The sequence below is a fragment of the Leptodactylus fuscus genome, unplaced genomic scaffold (assembly GCF_031893055.1).
Source record: "Leptodactylus fuscus isolate aLepFus1 unplaced genomic scaffold, aLepFus1.hap2 HAP2_SCAFFOLD_129, whole genome shotgun sequence".
Taxonomy (NCBI): domain Eukaryota; kingdom Metazoa; phylum Chordata; class Amphibia; order Anura; family Leptodactylidae; genus Leptodactylus; species Leptodactylus fuscus.
The window spans coordinates 126,656-152,121 of NW_027440132.1; the positions used below are offsets into that span (position 1 = coordinate 126,656).

Here is a 25,466-nt window from a genome sequence, read left to right on the forward strand (position 1 = left end):
ATGGGATATGATATAGGGTAGTATTAGGGAAGTATATAGGATATTATATAGGGTAGTATGTGGGATATTATATAGGATAGTATATGGGATATTATATAGGGTAGTATATGGGATATTATATAGGATATTATATAGGATAGTGTATGGGATATTATATAGGATATTATATAGGATAGTATATGGGATATGATATAGGGTAGTATTAGGGAAGTATATAGGATATTATATAGGGTAGTATGTGGGATATTATATAGGATAGTATATGGGATATTATATAGGGTAGTATATGGGATATTATATAGGATATTATATAGGATAGTGTATGGGATATTATATAGGATATTATATAGGATAGTATATGGGATATGATATAGGGTAGTATTAGGGAAGTATATAGGATATTATATAGGGTAGTATGTGGGATATTATATAGGATAGTATATGGGATATTATATAGGGTAGTATATGGGATATTATATAGGATATTATATAGGATAGTATATGGGATATTATATAAGGTAGTATATGGGATATGATATAGGGTAGTATTAGGGAAGTATATAGGATATTATATAGGGTAGTATATGAGTGATGTAATAATCGGGTTATGGAGACCATTTATAAGTGGGTGGAGCCACTTGTCCCTCTCTCCTTAGGTGTATATATAATTTATAGACATCATTATACAGCAGTGAGGACATAACACACGTCTATGACGTCACACACAGCCTCTATAGACACTTTAGGACGGTGACGTCACCTCTTCCTGTTCTGGCGCTCCCATCCGTAGCTCCGCCCCAGTCGATACCTGAGGAGATTTGGCTCCTCCCTCAGCCACTTCCGGTCTCGCACCTGAGACTCTTGTGATTGACTTTCTCCTCAACCAATCAGCGCCGAGGGAGAAACCGCAAAGCCCAATCAGCGGCCGCCGCCCGGCAGGTGAGGCAGGTGGGCGGGACCTTTCGGGGCGGGGCTCACAACTTGTTTGTTCTCAGACTCCAACCGAAACTTCAGAGACCGAAGAGACACCGAGGAGAGATACCGGGGAGAGACCGAGGACAGACCGAGGAGACATGGAGGAGGCCAAGAGACTGAGCTGTGCCCTGTATATAGTGCTGTATATGTGTGAGTATATAGAGCTGTATATAGTGCTGTATATGTGTGAGTATATAGAGCTGTATATGGTGCTGTATAGGTGTGAGTATATAGAGCTGTATATGGTGCTGTATAGGTGTGAGTATATAGAGCTGTATATAGTGCTGTATATGTGTGAGTATATAGAGCTGTATATAGAGCTGTATATAGAGCTGTATATGGTGCTGTATATGGTGCTGTATATGGTGCTGTATATAGTGCTGTATATGTGTGAGTATATAGAGCTGTATATAGTGCTGTATAGGTGTGAGTATATAGAGCTGTATATAGAGCTGTATATAGAGCTGTATATGGTGCTGTATATGGTGCTGTATATAGTGCTGTATAGGTGTGAGTATATAGAGCTGTATATGGTGCTGTATAGGTGTGAGTATATAGAGCTGTATATGGTGCTGTATAGGTGTGAGTATATAGAGCTGTATATGGTGCTGTATAGGTGTGAGTATATAGAGCTGTATATGGTGCTGTATAGGTGTGAGTATATAGAGCTGTATATGGTGCTGTATAGGTGTGAGTATATAGAGCTGTATATGGTGCTGTATAGGTGTGAGTATATAGAGCTGTATATGGTGCTGTATAGGTGTGAGTATATAGAGCTGTATATGGTGCTGTATAGGTGTGAGTATATAGAGCTGTATATGGTGCTGTATAGGTGTGAGTATATAGAGCTGTATATGGTGCTGTATATGTGTGAGTATATAGAGCTGTATATAGTGCTGTATATGTGTGAGTATATAGTGCTGTATATGTGTGAGTATATAGAGCTGTATATGGTGCTGTATAGGTGTGAGTATATAGAGCTGTATATGGTGCTGTATAGGTGTGAGTATATAGAGCTGTATATGGTGCTGTATAGGTGTGAGTATATAGAGCTGTATATGGTGCTGTATAGGTGTGAGTATATAGAGCTGTATATGGTGCTGTATAGGTGTGAGTATATAGAGCTGTATATGGTGCTGTATAGGTGTGAGTATATAGAGCTGTATATGGTGCTGTATAGGTGTGAGTATATAGAGCTGTATATGGTGCTGTATAGGTGTGAGTATATAGAGCTGTATATGGTGCTGTATAGGTGTGAGTATATAGAGCTGTATATGGTGCTGTATAGGTGTGAGTATATAGAGCTGTATATGGTGCTGTATAGGTGTGAGTATATAGAGCTGTATATGGTGCTGTATAGGTGTGAGTATATAGAGCTGTATATGGTGCTGTATAGGTGTGAGTATATAGAGCTGTATATGGTGCTGTATAGGTGTGAGTATATAGAGCTGTATATGGTGCTGTATAGGTGTGAGTATATAGAGCTGTATATGGTGCTGTATAGGTGTGAGTATATAGAGCTGTATATGGTGCTGTATAGGTGTGAGTATATAGAGCTGTATATGGTGCTGTATAGGTGTGAGTATATAGAGCTGTATATGGTGCTGTATAGGTGTGAGTATATAGAGCTGTATATGGTGCTGTATAGGTGTGAGTATATAGAGCTGTATATGGTGCTGTATAGGTGTGAGTATATAGAGCTGTATATGGTGCTGTATAGGTGTGAGTATATAGAGCTGTATATGGTGCTGTATAGGTGTGAGTATATAGAGCTGTATATGGTGCTGTATAGGTGTGAGTATATAGAGCTGTATATGGTGCTGTATAGGTGTGAGTATATAGAGCTGTATATGGTGCTGTATAGGTGTGAGTATATAGAGCTGTATATGGTGCTGTATAGGTGTGAGTATATAGAGCTGTATATGGTGCTGTATAGGTGTGAGTATATAGAGCTGTATATGGTGCTGTATAGGTGTGAGTATATAGAGCTGTATATGGTGCTGTATAGGTGTGAGTATATAGAGCTGTATATGGTGCTGTATAGGTGTGAGTATATAGAGCTGTATATGGTGCTGTATAGGTGTGAGTATATAGAGCTGTATATGGTGCTGTATAGGTGTGAGTATATAGAGCTGTATATGGTGCTGTATAGGTGTGAGTATATAGAGCTGTATATGGTGCTGTATAGGTGTGAGTATATAGAGCTGTATATGGTGCTGTATAGGTGTGAGTATATAGAGCTGTATATGGTGCTGTATAGGTGTGAGTATATAGAGCTGTATATGGTGCTGTATAGGTGTGAGTATATAGAGCTGTATATGGTGCTGTATAGGTGTGAGTATATAGAGCTGTATATGGTGCTGTATAGGTGTGAGTATATAGAGCTGTATATGGTGCTGTATAGGTGTGAGTATATAGAGCTGTATATGGTGCTGTATAGGTGTGAGTATATAGAGCTGTATATGGTGCTGTATAGGTGTGAGTATATAGAGCTGTATATGGTGCTGTATAGGTGTGAGTATATAGAGCTGTATATGGTGCTGTATAGGTGTGAGTATATAGAGCTGTATATGGTGCTGTATAGGTGTGAGTATATAGAGCTGTATATGGTGCTGTATAGGTGTGAGTATATAGAGCTGTATATGGTGCTGTATAGGTGTGAGTATATAGAGCTGTATATGGTGCTGTATAGGTGTGAGTATATAGAGCTGTATATGGTGCTGTATAGGTGTGAGTATATAGAGCTGTATATGGTGCTGTATAGGTGTGAGTATATAGAGCTGTATATGGTGCTGTATAGGTGTGAGTATATAGAGCTGTATATGGTGCTGTATAGGTGTGAGTATATAGAGCTGTATATGTGTGAGTATATAGTGCTGTATATGGTGCTGTATAGGTGTGAGTATATAGAGCTGTATATGGTGCTGTATATGTGTGAGTATATAGAGCTGTATATGGTGCTGTATATGTGTGAGTATATAGTGCTGTATATGGTGCTGTATATGTGTGAGTATATAGAGCTGTATATGGTGCTGTATAGGTGTGAGTATATAGAGCTGTATATGGTGCTGTATAGGTGTGAGTATATAGACCTGTGCCCTGTATATAGTGCTGTATATGTGTGAGTATATAGAGCTGTATATAGTGCTGTATATGTGTGAGTATATAGAGCTGTATATGGTGCTGTATATGTGTGAGTATATAGAGCTGTATATGGTGCTGTATATGTGTGAGTATATAGAGCTGTATATGGTGCTGTATATGTGTGAGTATATAGAGCTGTATATAGTGCTGTATATGTGTGAGTATATAGAGCTGTATATAGTGCTGTATATGTGTGAGTATATAGAGCTGTATATGGTGCTGTATATGTGTGAGTATATAGAGCTGTATATGGTGCTGTATAGGTGTGAGTATATAGAGCTGTATATAGTGCTGTATAGGTGTGAGTATATAGAGCTGTATATAGTGCTGTATATGTGTGAGTATATAGACCTGTGCCCTGTATATAGTGCTGTATATGTGTGAGTATATAGACCTGTGCCCTGTATATAGTGCTGTATAGGTGTGAGTATATAGAGCTGTATATGGTGCTGTATAGGTGTGAGTATATAGAGCTGTATATAGAGCTGTATATAGTGCTGTATATAGTGCTGTATAGGTGTGAGTATATAGAGCTGTGCCCTGTATATAGTGCTGTATAGGTGTGAGTATATAGAGCTGTATATGGTGCTGTATAGGTGTGAGTATATAGAGCTGTATATGGTGCTGTATAGGTGTGAGTATATAGAGCTGTATATGGTGCTGTATAGGTGTGAGTATATAGAGCTGTGCCCTGTATATAGTGCTGTATAGGTGTGAGTATATAGAGCTGTATATAGTGCTGTATAGGTGTGAGTATATAGAGCTGTATATGGTGCTGTATAGGTGTGAGTATATAGAGCTGTATATGGTGCTGTATAGGTGTGAGTATATAGAGCTGTATATGGTGCTGTATAGGTGTGAGTATATAGAGCTGTATATGGTGCTGTATAGGTGTGAGTATATAGAGCTGTATATGGTGCTGTATAGGTGTGAGTATATAGAGCTGTATATGGTGCTGTATAGGTGTGAGTATATAGAGCTGTATATGGTGCTGTATAGGTGTGAGTATATAGAGCTGTATATGGTGCTGTATAGGTGTGAGTATATAGAGCTGTATATGGTGCTGTATAGGTGTGAGTATATAGAGCTGTATATGGTGCTGTATAGGTGTGAGTATATAGAGCTGTATATGGTGCTGTATAGGTGTGAGTATATAGAGCTGTATATGGTGCTGTATAGGTGTGAGTATATAGAGCTGTATATGGTGCTGTATAGGTGTGAGTATATAGAGCTGTATATGGTGCTGTATAGGTGTGAGTATATAGAGCTGTATATGGTGCTGTATAGGTGTGAGTATATAGAGCTGTATATGGTGCTGTATAGGTGTGAGTATATAGAGCTGTATATGTGTGAGTATATAGTGCTGTATATAGTGCTGTATAGGTGTGAGTATATAGAGCTGTATATGGTGCTGTATAGGTGTGAGTATATAGAGCTGTATATGTGTGAGTATATAGTGCTGTATATAGTGCTGTATAGGTGTGAGTATATAGAGCTGTATATGTGTGAGTATATAGAGCTGTATATAGTGCTGTATATGTGTGAGTATATAGTGCTGTATATGGTGCTGTATATGTGTGAGTATATAGAGCTGTATATGGTGCTGTATAGGTGTGAGTATATAGAGCTGTATATGGTGCTGTATAGGTGTGAGTATATAGACCTGTGCCCTGTATATAGTGCTGTATATGTGTGAGTATATAGAGCTGTATATAGTGCTGTATATGTGTGAGTATATAGAGCTGTATATGGTGCTGTATATGTGTGAGTATATAGAGCTGTATATGGTGCTGTATATGTGTGAGTATATAGAGCTGTATATAGTGCTGTATATAGAGCTGTATATAGTGCTGTATATGTGTGAGTATATAGAGCTGTATATAGTGCTGTATATGTGTGAGTATATAGAGCTGTATATGGTGCTGTATATGTGTGAGTATATAGAGCTGTATATAGTGCTGTATAGGTGTGAGTATATAGAGCTGTATATAGTGCTGTATATGTGTGAGTATATAGACCTGTGCCCTGTATATAGTGCTGTATAGGTGTGAGTATATAGAGCTGTATATAGTGCTGTATAGGTGTGAGTATATAGAGCTGTATATAGTGCTGTATATGTGTGAGTATATAGACCTGTGCCCTGTATATAGTGCTGTATATGTGTGAGTATATAGACCTGTGCCCTGTATATAGTGCTGTATAGGTGTGAGTATATAGAGCTGTATATGGTGCTGTATAGGTGTGAGTATATAGAGCTGTATATAGAGCTGTATATAGTGCTGTATATAGTGCTGTATAGGTGTGAGTATATAGAGCTGTGCCCTGTATATAGTGCTGTATAGGTGTGAGTATATAGAGCTGTATATAGTGCTGTATAGGTGTGAGTATATAGAGCTGTATATGGTGCTGTATAGGTGTGAGTATATAGAGCTGTATATGGTGCTGTATAGGTGTGAGTATATAGAGCTGTGCCCTGTATATAGTGCTGTATAGGTGTGAGTATATAGAGCTGTATATAGTGCTGTATAGGTGTGAGTATATAGAGCTGTATATAGAGCTGTATATAGAGCTGTATATAGAGCTGTATATAGAGCTGTATATAGAGCTGTATATAGAGCTGTATATAGAGCTGTATATAGAGCTGTATATAGAGCTGTATATAGAGCTGTATATAGAGCTGTATATAGAGCTGTATATAGAGCTGTATATAGAGCTGTATATAGAGCTGTATATAGAGCTGTATATAGAGCTGTATATAGAGCTGTATATAGAGCTGTATATAGAGCTGTATATAGAGCTGTATATAGAGCTGTATATAGTGCTGTATATAGTGCTGTATATAGTGCTGTATAGGTGTGACTAGCCTCTGCTCGCGACTTACCAAATTTCTACCATTGATGGTTCGCCTGCTCTGACGTTTCGGCAGCTCTCATGCTGTCCTGCCACTGAACTCATTCCTCGCGCTGTGCCTATGATTGTTCCGGTATCTCAGCAGCTCGCTGGGACGCCATATAATGAGCGTGTTGTTGGTGCCGATGATCCCGTCAGCTCCGCTTGAGGAGACCTCTGTGACTTCTGGCTCCTTCATAGATCTCATTGTTTGTGACAAATTAGATTTTCTTTTTCCCGCCATGTTTAATATCAGCAAACTGCCAATGTGGAGTAAAGGTGATTCCCCTCCAGTGTGTCAGCACTGGAGCAGATCAGATAATATGCAGATGCTTGTACACAATGGACTGAGGGTTAGCTGAGTGTTACATAGAGAGATAACTAACCTGGGAGCTGAGATAAGCGGCTGCAGGAGCAGTGTAATATAGTATGTGACCATAAATCCAGAACAGTAGTGAAGCCATGTCATGTACTGGGATACAAAGTAGCGGATGTGTTACTCCAGGTTACAGAGTATCTATGGGACATGTAATATAGTATGTGACCATAAATCCAGAACAGTAGTGAAGCCATGTCATGTACCGGGATACAAAGTAGCCGATGTGTTACTCCAGGTTACAGAGTATCTATGGGACATGTAATATAGTATGTGCCCATAAATCCAGAACAGTAGTGAAGCCATGTCATGTACCGGGATACAAAGTAGCCGATGTGTTACTCCAGGTTACAGAGTATCTATGGGACATGTAATATAGTATGTGACCATAAATCCAGAACAGTAGTGAAGCCATGTCATGTACTGGGATACAAAGTAGCGGATGTGTTACTCCAGGTTACAGAGTATCTATGGGACATGTAATATAGTATGTGACCATAAATCCAGAACAGTAGTGAAGCCATGTCATGTACCGGGATACAAAGTAGCCGATGTGTTACTCCAGGTTACAGAGTATCTATGGGACATGTAATATAGTATGTGCCCATAAATCCAGAACAGTAGTGAAGCCATGTCATGTACCGGGATACAAAGTAGCCGATGTGTTACTCCAGGTTACAGAGTATCTATGGGACATGTAATATAGTATGTGACCATAAATCCAGAACAGTAGTGAAGCCATGTCATGTACCGGGATACAAAGTAGCCGATGTGTTACTCCAGGTTACAGAGTATCTATGGGACATGTAATATAGTATGTGACCATAAATCCAGAACAGTAGTGAAGCCATGTCATGTACTGGGATACAAAGTAGCGGATGTGTTACTCCAGGTTACAGAGTATCTATGGGACATGTAATATAGTATGTGACCATAAATCCAGAACAGTAGTGAAGCCATGTCATTTACCAGGATACAAAGTAGCCGATGTGTTACTCCAGGTTACAGAGTATCTATGGGACATGTAATATAGTATGTGACCATAAATCCAGAACGGTAGTGAAGCCATGTCATGTACCGGGATACAAAGTAGCCGATGTGTTACTCCAGGTTACAGAGTTTCTATGGGACATGTAATATAGTATGTGACCATAAATCCAGAACAGTAGTGAAGCCATATCATTTACCAGGATACAAAGTAGCCGATGTGTTGCTCCAGGTTACAGAGTTTCTATGGGGCATGTAATATAGTATGTGACCATAAATCCAGAACAGTAGTGAAGCCACGTCATGTACCGGGATACAAAGTAGCCGATGTGTTACTCCAGGTTACAGAGTTTCTATGGGACAAATCTCATCCAAATCCTCTCAGTGGTTTTGCAATTACCCCCTCCCCAACCAAATGTAAACACAACAGAGGGGAAATGACTTGTTCAGTCCTATATAGTCCCCTTGGGCCTGGTATATAGGGCTAATGGCTGTATACAGTTACAGAAGTAAAGAAACATAGGACCTATAATGTCCTCGGGCACATGCGGTTTTATATACCGCTAGAAAGTCGACAGTGCGCTGAATTTAGCTTCCCGTTATGTGCCGTTGCCTCTTCACTGTCAGAATGGAGTTCCTGATAGTCTAGCTGAGAGCGCCCCTCCTGCCAGTACTGTGCATAGCGCTATACTATGAGGGGGTGTTACTTACCCCTGCCATGACGCTTAGCTGTAAGGAACGCCCCCTCACAGTATAGCGCTATACACCGTACTGGCAGGAGGGGGATCTCCTCCCAGACCTCCTGGACTAAAGACTCTGCCGACTCCTGGACAGTCTGTGCTGCCACATGACACGCTGGAGGCGCTACCAGGAGACATGGAGGGGGCTGTAGGAGGACAACAACCCAGCAGCAGGACCGCTACCCCCGCCACTGTGCAAGGAGGAACTGGAGGAGAACTGCCAGAGCCCTGCAAAATGACCTCCAGCAAGCCACAGATGTGTCTGCACAAACGGTTAGAAGCCAACTCCATGAGGATGGTGTGAGGGCCCGACGTCCACAGGTGGGGGTTGTGCTCACAGTCCAACACCGTGCAGGACGCTTGGCATTTACCACAGAACACCAGGATTGGCCACTGGCGCCCTGAGCGCTTCACAGATGAAGGTTCACACTGAGCATATGTGACAGTCTGGAGACACCGTGGAGAGTGATCTGCTGCCTGCAACATCCTTCAGCATGACCAGCAGTGGCTCAGTAATGGTGTGGGGTGGCCACACAGCCCTCCATGTGCTGCCAGAGGTAGCCTGACTGCCATTAGGTACCGAGATGAGACCCTCAGACCCTTGTGAGACCATATGCTGGTGCGGTTGGCCCTGGGTTCCTCCTAATGCAGGACAATGCCAGACCTCAAGTGGTCGGAGTGTGTCAGCAGGTCCTACAAGATGAATACATTGAAGCTCTGGACTGGCCGCCCGTTCCCCAAACCTGAATCCGATGGAGACATCTGGGACATCATGTCTCCTCCATCCACAGACTGTCCAGGAGTTGTCAGATATTTTAGTCCAGGTCTGGGAGGAGATCCCTCAGGAGACCATCCACAACCTCATCAGGAGCATGTCCAGGTGTTGTAGGGAGGTCATACAGACACGTGGAGGTCACACACACTACTCAGCCTCATCAGGAGCATGCCCAGGTGTTGTAGGGAGGTCATACAGGCCCGGGGAGGTCACACACACTACTCAGCCTCATCAGGAGCATGCCCAGGTGTTGTAGGGAGGTCATACAGGCCCGGGGAGGTCACACACACTACTCAGCCTCATCAGGAGCATGCCCAGGTGTTGTAGGGAGGTCATACAGCCACGTGGAGGCCACACACACTACTCAGCCTCATCAGGAGCATGTCCAGGTGTTGTAGGGAGGTCATACAGGCCCGGGGAGGTCACACACACTACTCAGCCTCATCAGGAGCATGTCCAGGTGTTGTAGGGAGGTCATACAGACACGTGGAGGTCACACACACTACTCAGCCACATCAGGAGCATGTCCAGGTGTTGTAGGGAGGTCATACAGACACGTGGAGGTCACACACACTACTCAGCCACATCAGGAGCATGTCCAGGTGTTGTAGGGAGGTCATACAGACACGTGGAGGTCACACACACTACTCAGCCTCATCAGGAGCATGTTCAGGTGTTGTAGGGTAGTCCTGTATGTGTGTGACTATATAGATACTACTGTATATAGTCCTGTATATGTGTGACTATATAGATACTACTTTATATGGTCCTGTATGTGTGACTATATAGATACTACTGTATATAGTCCTGTATATGTGACCATATAGATAGTACTGTATATAGTCCTGTATGTGTGACTATATAGATACTACTGTATATAGTCCTGTATGTGTGACCATATAGATACTACTGTATATAGTCCTGTATATGTGACCATATAGATAGTACTGTATATAGTCCTGTATGTGTGACTATATAGATACTACTGTATATAGTCCTGTATGTGTGACTATATAGATACTACTGTATATAGTCCTGTATATGTGAGTATATAGATACTACTGTATATAGTCCTGTATGTGTGTGACTATATAGATACTACTGTATATAGTCCTGTATGTGTGTGACTATATAAATACTACTGTATATAGTCCTGTATGTGTGTTACTATATAGATACTACTGTATATAGTCCTGTATATGTGTGTGTATATATACTACTGCATATAGTCCTGTATATGTGACCATATAGATACTACTGTATATAGTCCTGTATGTGACCATATAGATACTACTGTATATAGTCCTGTATGTGTGTTACTATATAGATACTACTGTATATAGTCCTGTATGTGTGTATATATACTACTGTATATAGTCCTGTATGTGTGTGACTATATAGGTACTACTGTATATAGTCCTGTATGTGTGTGACTATATAGATACTACTGTATATAGTCCTGTATGTGTGTGACTATATAGATACTACTGTATATAGTCCTGTATGTGTGTGACTATATAGATACTACTGTATATAGTCCTGTATGTGTGTGACCATATAGATACTACTGTATATAGTCCTGTATGTGTGTGTGTATATATACTACTGTATATAGTCCTGTATGTGTGTGACTATATAGGTACTACTGTATATAGTCCTGTATGTGTGTGACTATATAGATACTACTGTATATAGTCCTGTATGTGTGACCATATAGATACTACTGTATATAGTCCTGTATGTGTGTGACTATATAGATACCACTGTATATAGTCCTGTATGTATGACTATATAGATATTACTGTATATAGTCCTGTATATGTGTGTATATATACTACTGTATTTAGTCCTGTATGTGTGTGACTATATAGATACTACTGTATATAGTCCTGTATGTGTGTGACTATATAGATACCACTGTATATAGTCCTGTATGTGTGTGACTATATAGATACTACTGTATATAGTCCTGTATGTGTGTGACTATATAGATACCACTGTATATAGTCCTGTATGTGTGTGACTATATAGATACTGTATATAGTCCTGTATATGTGTGACTATATAGATACTACTGTATATAGTCCTGTATGTGTGTTACTATATAGATACCACTGTATATAGTCCTGTATGTGTGACTATATAGATACTACTGTATATAGTCCTGTATGTGTGACTATATAGATACTACTGTATATAGTCCTGTATGTGTGACTATATAGATACTACTGTATATAGTCCTGTATGTGTGTGACTATATAGATACTACTGCATATAGTCCTGTATATGTGTGACTATATAGATACTACTGTATATAGTCCTGTATGTGTGTTACTATATAGATACTACTGTATATAGTCCTGTATGTGTGTTACTATATAGATACCACTGTATATAGTCCTGTATATGTGTGACTATATAGATACCACTGTATATAGTCCTGTATATGTGACTATATAGATACTACTGTATATAGTCCTGTATGTGTGTTACTATATAGATACCACTGTATATAGTCCTGTATATGTGTGACTATATAGATACTACTGTATATAGTCCTGTATGTGTGTGACTATATAGATACTACTGTATATGGTCCTGTATGTGTGTGACTATATAAATACTACTGTATATAGTCCTGTATGTGTGACTATATAGATACTACTGTATATAGTCCTGTGTGTGTGACTATATAGATACTACTGTATATAGTCCTGTATATGTGTGTATATAGTCCTGTATGTGTGACTATATAGATACTACTGTATATAGTCCTGTATATGTGACCATATAGATACTACTGTATATAGTGCTGTATATGTGTGACTATATAGATATTACTGTATATAGTCCTGTATATGTGTGACTATATAAATACTACTGTATATAGTCCTGTATATGTGAGTATATATACTACTGTATATAGTCCTGTATATGTGACTATATAGATAATACTGTATATAGTCCTGTATATGTGTGTATATATACTACTGTATATAGTCCTGTATGTGTGACTATATAGATACTACTGTATATAGTCCTGTATATGTGACCATATAGATACTACTGTATATAGTGCTGTATATGTGTGACTATATAGATATTACTGTATATAGTCCTGTATATGTGTGACTATATAGATACTACTGTATATAGTCCTGTATATGTGTGACCATATAGATACTACTGTATATAGTCCTGTATATGTATGACTATATAGATATTACTGTATATAGTCCTGTATATGTGAGTATATATACTACTGTATATAGTCCTGTATATGTGACTATATAGATAATACTGTATATAGTCCTGTATGTGTGTGACTATATAGATACTACTGTATATAGTGCTGTATACGTGTGACTATATACAGCTGAGAAGTTTTGGGGGTTTGCCTTCCTGATGTTTAGGTATCTGGTAATATTCGGGGGGTGACGTGCTGCCGCTGATCTGTCGGGGCCCCTCTTCTTGTCCCTGTGCCCAAAGCTTGCTGGTCATGTTAGATGATTGGAGTAACTGTAGAGCAGCTGAAGGTTCGTTACAATGTGTCAGCAGGTCTGGGGCAGTTACCAGAGTCCTGGGGGCGCAGCACAAGTCATGAGAAACCCCCCCAGGCCTGGTGGTGATGTGGGTGGAAACGATACTGAGAATGTAACACCCCCCCCCCACTATGTACATAGGAGAGCCCGAACAGAATGTCACCTGACCGGTCCGACCTGCTCTACTACTGACACTGCACATACACCAAGTATCACCCCCATCATCCCTGACCCCAGGAGCTGACACTCTAATCTCTATATCATATAGGGCACATGTATGACACTGGTGTACCCAGGATAACGTATGTAATGTCATATATACTGATATTAGGGTACATGTATGACACTTGGTGTACCCAGGATAACGTATGTAATGTCATATGTGGTATATACTGATATTAGGGCACATGTATGACACTGGTGTACCCGGGATAATGTATGTAATGTCATATGTAGTATATACTGATATTAGGGTACATGTATGACACTTGGTGTACCCGGGATAATGTATGTAATGTCATATGTGGTATATACTGATATTAGGGTACATGTATGACACTGGTGTACCCCGGATAATGTATGTAATGTCATATGTGGTATATACTGATATTAGGGTACATGTATGACACTTGGTGTACCCGGGATAATGTATGTAATGTCATATGTGGTATATACTGATATTAGGGCACATGTATGACACTGGTGTACCCAGGATAACGGACGTAATGTCATATGTGGTATATACTGATATTAGGGCACATGTATGACACTGGTGTACCCGGGATAACGGACGTAATGTCATATGTGGTATATACTGATATTAGGGCACATGTATGACACTGGTGTACCCCAGATAACATACACAATGTCATATGTGGTATATACTGATATTAGGGCACATGTATGACACTGGTGTACCCGGGATAATGTATGTAATGTCATATGTGGTATATACTGATATTAGGGCACATGTATGACACTGGTGTACCCGGGATAATGTACGTAATGTCATATGTGGTATATACTGATATTAGGGCACATGTATGACACTGGTGTACCCCGGATAACGGATGTAATGTCATATGTGGTATATACTGATATTAGGGCACATGTATGACACTGGTGTACCCCGGATAACATTCGTAATGTCATATGTGGTATATACTGATATTAGGGCACATGTATGACACTGGTGTACCCCGGATAATGTACGTAATGTCATATGTGGTATATACTGATATTAGGGCACATGTATGACACTGGTGTATCCAGGATAATGTACGTAATGTCATATGTGGTATATACTGATATTAGGGCACATGTATGACACTGGTGTACCCGGGATAATGTATGTAATGTCATATGTGGTATATACTGATATTAGGGCACATGTATGACACTGGTGTACCCAGGATAACGTATGTAATGTCATATGTGGTATATACTGATATTAGGGCACATGTATGACACTGGTGTACCCGGGATAATGTATGTAATGTCATATGTGGTATATACTGATATTAGGGCACATGTATGACACTGGTGTACCCCGGATAACATTCGTAATGTCATATGTGGTATATACTGATATTAGGGCACATGTATGACACTGGTGTACCCAGGATAATGTACGTAATGTCATATGTGGTATATACTGATATTAGGGCACATGTATGACACTGGTGTACCCCGGATAACGGATGTAATGTCATATGTGGTATATACTGATATTAGGGCACATGTATGACACTGGTGTACCCAGGATAATGTACGTAATGTCATATGTGGTATATACTGATATTAGGGCACATGTATGACACTGGTGTACCCCGGATAACGGATGTAATGTCATATGTGGTATATACTGATATTAGGGCACATGTATGACACTGGTGTACCCCGGATAACATTCGTAATGTCATATGTGGTATATACTGATATTAGGGCACATGTATGACACTGCTGTACCCAGGATAATGTGTGTAATGTCATATGTGGTATATACTGATATTAGGGCACATGTATGACACTGGTGTACCCAGGATAACGTATGTAATGTCATATGTGGTATATACTGATATTAGGGCACATGTATGACACTGGTGTACCCAGGATAATGTACGTAATGTCATATGTGGTATATACTGATATTAGGGCACATGTATGACACTGGTGTACCCAGGATAACGTACGTAATGTCATATGTGGTATATACTGATATTAGGACACATGTATGACACTGGTGTACCCAGGATAACGTATGTAATGTCATATGTGGTATATACTGATATTAGGGCACATGTATGACACTGGTCTACCCCGGATAACGTACGTAATGTCATATGTGGTATATACTGATATTAGGGCACATGTATGACACTGGTCTACCCCGGATAACGTATGTAATGTCATATGTGGTATATACTGATATTAGGACACATGTATGACACTGGTGTACCCAGGATAACGTATGTAATGTCATATGTGGTATATACTGATATTAGGGCACATGTATGACACTGGTGTACCCAGGATAATGTACGTAATGTCATATGTGGTATATACTGATATTAGGGCACATGTATGACACTGGTGTACCCAGGATAACGTACGTAATGTCATATGTGGTATATACTGATATTAGGACACATGTATGACACTGGTGTACCCAGGATAACGTATGTAATGTCATATGTGGTATATACTGATATTAGGGCACATGTATGACACTGGTCTACCCCGGATAACGTACGTAATGTCATATGTGGTATATACTGATATTAGGGCACATGTATGACACTGGTCTACCCCGGATAACGTATGTAATGTCATATGTGGTATATACTGATATTAGGGCACATGTATGACACTGGTGTACCCCGGATAACGGATGTAATGTCATATGTGGTATATACTGATATTAGGGCACATGTATGACACTGCTGTACCCAGGATAACGGACGTAATGTCATATGTGGTATATACTGATATTAGGGCACATGTATGACACTGGTGTACCCGGGATAATGTATGTAATGTCATATGTGGTATATACTGATATTAGGGCACATGTATGACACTGGTGTACCCCGGATAACATATGTAATGTCATATGTGGTATATACTGATATTAGGGCACATGTATGACACTGGTGTACCCAGGATAACGTACGTAATGTCATATGTGGTATATACTGATATTAGGGCACATGTATGACACTGGTGTACCCGGGATAACGGACGTAATGTCATATGTGGTATATACTGATATTAGGGCACATGTATGACACTGGTGTACCCCAGATAACATATGTAATGTCATATGTGGTATATACTGATATTAGGGCACATGTATGACACTGGTGTACCCCAGATAACATACACAATGCCATATGTGGTATATACTGATATTAGGGCACATGTATGACACTGGTGTACCCCGGATAACATATGTAATGTCATATGTGGTATATACTGATATTAGGGCACATGTATGACACTGGTGTACCCAGGATAACGTACGTAATGTCATATGTGGTATATACTGATATTAGGGCACATGTATGACACTGGTGTACCCGGGATAACGGACGTAATGTCATATGTGGTATATACTGATATTAGGGCACATGTATGACACTGGTGTACCCAGGATAACATATGTAATGTCATATGTGGTATATACTGATATTAGGACACATGTATGACACTGGTGTACCCAGGATAACGGACGTAATGTCATATGTGGTATATACTGATATTAGGGACATGTATGACACTGGTGTACCCCGGATAACGGATGTAATGTCATATGTGGTATATACTGAGATTAAGGCCATGTATGACACTGGTGTACTCTGGATAACGTATGTAATGTCATATGTGGTATATACTGATATTAGGGCACATGTATGACACTGGTGTACTCTGGATAATGTATGTAATGTCATATGTGGTATATACTGATATTAAGGCACATGTATGACACTGGTGTACCCAGGATAATGTGTGTAATGTCATATGTGGTATATACTGATATTAGGGCACATGTATGACACTGGTGTACTCTGGATAACGTACGTAATGTCATATGTGGTATATACTGATATTAGGGCACATGTATGACACTGGTGTACCCAGGATAACGTATGTAATGTCATATGTGGTATATACTGATATTAGGACATATGTATGACACTGGTGTACCCAGGATAACGTATGTAATGTCATATGTGGTATATACTGATATTAGGGCACATGTATGACACTTGGTGTACCCAGGATAACGTATGTAATGTCATGTGGTATATACTGATATTAGGACACATGTGTGACACTGGTGTACCCCGGATAATGTACGTAGTGTCATATGTGGTATATACTGATATTAGGGCACATGTATGACACTGGTGTACCCGGGATAATGTATGTAATGTCATATGTAGTATATACTGATATTAGGGCACATGTATGACACTGGTGTACCCCGGATAATGTACGTAATGTCATATGTGGTATATACTGATATTAGGGCACATGTATGACACTGGTGTACCCCGGATAACATTCGTAATGTCATATGTGGTATATACTGATATTAGGGCACATGTATGACACTGCTGTACCCAGGATAATGTGTGTAATGTCATATGTGGTATATACTGATATTAGGGCACATGTATGACACTGGTGTACCCAGGATAACGTACGTAATGTCATATGTGGTATATACTGATATTAGGACACATGTATGACACTGGTGTACCCAGGATAACGTATGTAATGTCATATGTGGTATATACTGATATTAGGGCACATGTATGACACTGGTCTACCCCGGATAACGTATGTAATGTCATATGTGGTATATACTGATATTAGGGCACATGTATGACACTGGTGTACCCCGGATAACGGATGTAATGTCATATGTGGTATATACTGATATTAGGGCACATGTATGACACTGCTGTACCCAGGATAACGGACGTAATGTCATATGTGGTATATACTGATATTAGGGCACATGTATGACACTGGTGTACCCGGGATAATGTATGTAATGTCATATGTGGTATATACTGATATTAGGGCACATGTATGACACTGGTGTACCCAGGATAACGTACGTAATGTTATATGTGGTATATACTGATATTAGGGCACATGTATGACACTGGTGTACCCCGGATAACATATGTAATGTCATATGTGGTATATACTGATATTAGGGCACATGTATGACACTGGTGTATCCAGGATAATGTACGTAATGTCATATGTGGTATATACTGATATTAGGGCACATGTATGACACTGGTGTACCCGGGATAATGTACGTAATGTCATATGTGGTATATACTGATATTAGGACACATGTATGACACTGGTGTACCCCGGATAACATATGTAATGTCATATGTGGTATATACTGATATTAGGGCACATGTATGACACTGGTGTACCCCGGATAACATATGTAATGTCATATGTGGTATATACTGATATTAGGGCACATGTATGACACTGGTGTATCCAGGATAATGTACGTAATGTCATATGTGGTATATACTGATATTAGGGCACATGTATGACACTGGTGTATCCAGGATAATGTACGTAATGTCATATGTGGTATATACTGATATTAGGGCACATGTATGACACTGGTGTACCCCGGATAACGGACGTAATGTCATATGTGGTATATACTGATATTAGGGCACATGTATGACACTGGTGTACCCAGGATAACGGACGTAATGTCATATGTGGTATATACTGATATTAGGGCACATGTATGACACTGGTGTACCCCAGATAACATATGTAATGTCATATGTGGTATATACTGATATTAGGGCACATGTATGACACTGGTGTACCCCAGATAACATACACAATGCCATATGTGGTATATACTGATATTAGGGCACATGTATGACACTGGTGTACCCGGGATAACGGACGTAATGTCATATGTGGTATATACTGATATTAGGGCACATGTATGACACTGGTGTACCCCAGATAACATATGTAATGTCATATGTGGTATATACTGATATTAGGGCACATGTATGACACTGGTGTACCCCAGATAACATACACAATGCCATATGTGGTATATACTGATATTAGGGCACATGTATGACACTGGTGTACCCAGGATAACATATGTAATGTCATATGTGGTATATACTGATATTAGGACACATGTATGACACTGGTGTACCCAGGATAACGGACGTAATGTCATATGTGGTATATACTGATATTAGGGCACATGTATGACACTTGTGTACCCCGGATAACATATGTAATGTCATATGTGGTATATACTGATATTAGGGCACATGTATGACACTTGTGTACCCCGGATAACATATGTAATGTCATATGTGGTATATACTGATATTAGGGGACATGTATGACACTGGTGTACCCAGGATAACATATGTAATGTCATATGTGGTATATACTGATATTAGGGCACATGTATGACACTGGTGTACCCAGGATAACGTATCTAATGTCATATGTGGTATATACTGATATTAGGGCACATGTATGACACTGGTGTACCCAGGATAACGTATCTAATGTCATATGTGGTATATACTGATATTAGGGCACAGCCGGACACAGAAGGGAAGAAGGGGGTATTTGGTTTTTGGATGCCATGACACTTTTGCAGAGACCCTAAAATATGGGGTCACCTCTTGGGGTATTTACTGTCACCTCCAGGGCTCTGCAAAAACAACATGGCGCCCAGAAAGTCCCTGTAACTCTGTACCCCAATAGCTAACAAGCGCAGTGCTCCTTCCCACCTGAGCCCTGCGGTGTGCCCGAGCAGCAGTTTACACCCACATACATAATGTTTTGGCCCCTTCATGGTTTTTGGAGTGCAGGTCTCTGACAGCACAAAGTGGGTGCAATGTATTGGGCACTGAAATGGCAGATTTCTTTCAATATTTTGATTTTCATTTTGTACATACATTTTTGGGAAGCCTTTTTAGCCTCACACTGATAATACCCCTTGGTACATTCCTTGATGGGTGTAGTTTTTATAATGGGGTCACTTTTGGGGGGTTTCCACTCTATTGGTCCCCTAGGGGCTCTGCAAATGAGACCGGGCGCCTGAAAACTATTCCAGCAAAATCTGCTTTTCTTACCCCCGGTGTCGCTCCTTCACTCCCGAGGGTCCGTCTGCCTAAATATCAGTGACACCCCCATGTGGGGGATTTCTGTGCTCCGGAGTCATTGTAGAACAAACTGTGAGATGGATTTTCTCCTTTAACCCTTTGTGAATGGGATCATTTTAGGGTAAATGAATAGATTACTGCAAAAAATGAAATGTCTAAATTTCATCTGAAATCTGCCTGAAAAGCGGAGAATTTCACATTTTGAAAATTGCAATCTTTTTTCCAAATTTCCCCAAAATTTTGATCAATGTTTACCACTAACATGAAGTGCAATGTGTCACGAAAAAGCAATCTCACATTCACTTGTGTAAGTTACAGCGTCTCTGTTATTGCCATATAAAGAGGCGCGGTCCGTAAGGGATTAAATAGGTTTCTGGCAGCCCAAATAGCTGATCAGGATGGGCTCTGGGTGTCCGATCGCAACCAGTGGTCTAGAGATTTCTTATATTCTGTGTCAGATGTGTGTGTGGACCGGGTCCGGTGACCAGGCAGTGCTCCCTCCTCTGGCGATGGGACTGTGAAGCCGCTCTGACTCAGGAGCGGTCCCAGGACTGTGCGGGACATATATAGAGCAGCACTGACATGTTTAGCTCCAGCATCAACCCCTACATCCACATGGCAGATATAGCAGAGATTTCAGAGTGAAAGTCAGCCTGATGTCACCGCCTGCCTCTGACAGTCTCGTCTTCTCCCTCTACAGGTGCTGCTGTGTTCGGTGACAACCCTATTAGGGCCAAGGAAGGAGAGAGTAAGTCATCTCATCATGTAGTGCCACTGCCCGGTGACTGCGCCCCCTGCTGACCATGTCATTATCTCTCTGCAGGTGTGGAGTTCCCCTGTGATTACCCCTCCAGCTTTCAGAATCCGCGTATCGAGTGGAAGTTCACCTCCAGCCAGGAAGCCTCGCTCATCTATTTCGATGGAAAGACGACCGGTGCGTGCTCTAAATATAGGGGGTCACAGATCTGCCCGATTTTGACCTGAGGACCTGTCTGACTAGTCTCCTTCTTCTAGTGAACTATCAGGACCGAGCCCAACCTTACCCACGAGGGCTGCGGCTGAATGGTTTGACCAGGAAGGATTCGGGCGAGTACACGTGTGAGGTGACGGACACCAGCTCTGGGAAACCGTCCTACGCAGAGAAGAAGACCCAGCTGGTGGTCTTGGGTAAGGGACGTTCTCCGATGGCCTCAGCTTCTCTTTACAATGTCTCTAACTTGTTCTCTGTTACTTGCCAGTTCCACCATCTACACCCGTGGCTCATGTGCCCAAATCTGTGACCATTGGGAGCCCCACTACACTGCACTGTGCTGAGAGCGACGCCTCGCCCCGCCCCATCATCAACTGGTACAAGAATAAGGTCCTAATGCCCGAAGACCCCAAGACCAGTCCCAGCTTCCTGAACTCAACCTACACCATTGACCCTACAACTGGAGACCTGGTAACCTGCTGAGCCAAATCCTAATGTACCCTGTATACGTGTCTACCGATCCCTCATGTCTGTACCCATCACTGAATCCACATGTTACTGCTCATGGAGTATGGTGAGCTCCCCATCTCCATACTGATCTCCCCATCTCCATACTGATCTCCCCCATACTGCCCATGGATCTATATGGTGATCTCCCCATCTCCATACTGATCTCCCCCATACTGCCCATGGATCTATATGGTGATCTCCCCATCTCCATACTGATCTCCCCCATACTGCTCATGGATCTATATGGTGATCTCCCCATCTCCATACTGATCTCCCCTATACTGGCCATTGATCTATATGGTGAGCTCCCCATCTCCATACTGATCTCCCCTATACTGCTCATGGATCTATATGGTGATCTCCCCATCTCCATACTGATCTCCCCTATACTGGCCATTGATCTATATGGTGAGCTCCCCATCTCCATACTGATCTCTCCCATACTGCTCATGGATCTATATGGTGAGCTCCCCATCTCCATACTGATCTCCCCATCTCCATACTGATCTCCCCCATACTGCCCATGGATCTATATGGTGATCTCCCCATCTCCATACTGATCTCCCCTATACTGGCCATTGATCTATATGGTGAGCTCCCCATCTCCATACTGATCTCCCCTATACTGCTCATGGATCTATATGGTGATCTCCCCATCTCCATACTGATCTCCCCTATACTGGCCATTGATCTATATGGTGAGCTCCCCATCTCCATACTGATCTCCCCTATACTGCTCATGGATCTATATGGTGATCTCCCCATCTCCATACTGATCTCCCCTATACTGGCCATTGATCTATATGGTGAGCTCCCCATCTCCATACTGATCTCTCCCATACTGCTCATGGATCTATATGGTGAGCTCCCCATCTCCATACTGATCTCCCCATCTCCATACTGATCTCCCCCATACTGCCCATGGATCTATATGGTGATCTCCCCATCTCCATACTGATCTCCCCTATACTGGCCATTGATCTATATGGTGAGCTCCCCATCTCCATACTGATCTCCCCTAGACTGCTCATGGATCTATATGGTGAGCTTTCCATCTCCATACTGATCACCTCTATACTGTCTATGGATCTATATGGTGAGCTCCCCATCTCCATACTGATCACCTCTATACTGCCCCTGGATCTATATGGTGAGCTCCCCATCTCCATACTGATCTCCCCTAGACTGCTCATGGATCTATATGGTGAGCTTTCCATCTCCATACTGATCACCTCTATACTGCCCCTGGATCTATATGGTGAGCTCCCCATCTCCATACTGATCTCCCCCATACTGCTCATGGATCTATATGGTGAGCTCCCCATCTCCATACTGATCACCTCTATACTGCTCATGGATCTATATGGTGAGCTCCCATCTCCATACTGATCTCCCCCATACTGCTCATGGATCTATATGGTGAGCTCCCCATCTCCATACTGATCACCTCTATACTGCCCATGGATCTATATGGTGAGCTCCCATCTCCATACTGATCTCTCCTATACTGCCCATGGATCTATATGGTGAGCTCCCCATCTCCATACTGATCACCTCTATACTGCTCATGGATCTATATGGTGAGCTCCCATCTCCATACTGATCTCCCCTATACTGCTCATGGATCTATATGGTGAGCTCCCCATCTCCATACTGATCTCCCCTATACTGCTCATGGATCTATATGGTGAGCTCCCATCTCCATACTGATCTCCCCTATACTGCTCATGGATCTATATGGTGAGCTCCCCATCTCCATACTGATATCCCCCATACTGTTCATGGATCTATATGGTGAGCTCCCCATCTCCATACTGATCACCTCTATACTGCCCATGGATCTATATGGTGAGCTCCCATCTCCATACTGATCTCCCCTATACTGCCCATGGATCTATATGGTGAGCTCCCATCTCCATACTGATCACCTCTATACTGCCCATGGATCTATATGGTGAGCTCCCCATCTCCATACTGATCACCTCTATACTGCTCATGGATCTATATGGTGAGCTCCCCATCTCCATACTGATCTCCCCTATACTGCTCATGGATCTATATGGTGAGCTCCCCATCTCCATACTGATCTCCCCTATACTGCTCATGGATCTATATGGTGAGCTCCCCATCTCCATACTGATCTCCCCTATACTGCCCATGGATCTATATGGTGAGCTCCCCATCTCCATACTGATCACCTCTATACTGCCGATGGATCTATATGGTGAGCTCCCCATCTCCATACTGATCTCTCCTATACTGCCCCTGGATCTATATGGTGAGCTCCCATCTCCATACTGATCACCTCCATACTGGTCATGGATCTATATGGTGAGCTCCCCATCTCCATACTGATCTCCCCTATACTGCTCATGGATCTATATGGTGAGCTCCCCATCTCCATACTGATCTCCCCCATACTGCTCATGGATCTATATGGTGAGCTCCCATCTCCATACTGATCTCCCCCATACTGCTCATGGATCTATATGGTGAGCTCCCCATCTCCATACTGATCTCCCCCATACTGCTCATGGATCTATATGGTGATCTCCCCATCTCCATACTGATCACCTCTATACTGCCCATGGATCTATATGGTGAGCTCCCCATCTCCATACTGATCTCCCCTATACTGCTCATGGATCTATATGGTGAGTTCCCATCTCCATACTGATCTCCCCATACTGCTCATGGATCTATATGGTGAGCTCCCCATCTCCATGCTGATCACCTCTATACTGCCCCTGGATCTATATGGTGAGCTCCCATCTCCATACGGATCTCTCCTATACTGCTCATGGATCTATATGGTGAGCTCCCTATCTCCATACTGATCACCTCTATACTGCTCATGGATCTATATGGTGAGCTCCCATCTCCATACTGATCTCCCCTATACTGCTCATGGATCTATATGGTGAGCTCCCCATCTCCATACTGATCTCCCCTATACTGCTCATGGATCTATATGGTGAGCTCCCATCTCCATACTGATCTCCCCTATACTGCTCATGGATCTATATGGTGAGCTCCCCATCTCCATACTGATATCCCCCATACTGTTCATGGATCTATATGGTGAGCTCCCCATCTCCATACTGATCTCCCCTATACTGCCCATGGATCTATATGGTGAGCTCCCCATCTCCATACTGATCACCTCTATACTGCCGATGGATCTATATGGTGAGCTCCCCATCTCCATACTGATCTCCCCTATACTGCTCATGGATCTATATGGTGAGCTCCCCATCTCCATACTGATCTCCCCATACTGCTCATGGATCTATATGGTGAGCTCCCCATCTCCATACTGATCTCCCCTATACTGCTCATGGATCTATATGGTG

General features: G+C 41.6%; 1 protein-coding gene across 2 annotated transcripts in view; it reads left to right on the forward strand.

The window, feature by feature from the left end:
* The first annotated feature begins 1,028 nt into the window (after nt 1–1,028).
* The window catches only part of LOC142187009 (junctional adhesion molecule A-like), a 29,955-nt gene continuing 5,517 nt past the window's right edge, over nt 1,029–25,466 (forward strand). The window contains exons 1-5 of one of the 2 annotated variants that reach the window (XM_075261418.1): nt 1,029–1,125; nt 21,334–21,381; nt 21,457–21,567; nt 21,648–21,800; nt 21,872–22,074. In XM_075261418.1, the coding sequence (XP_075117519.1) occupies nt 1,074–1,125; nt 21,334–21,381; nt 21,457–21,567; nt 21,648–21,800; nt 21,872–22,074 (567 nt within the window). In that variant the 5' untranslated portion in view covers nt 1,029–1,073. Of the gene's footprint in view, nt 1,126–6,258; nt 6,282–21,333; nt 21,382–21,456; nt 21,568–21,647; nt 21,801–21,871; nt 22,075–25,466 lie in introns of those variants that run through there. The other variant, XM_075261419.1, reaches the window with a different exon arrangement.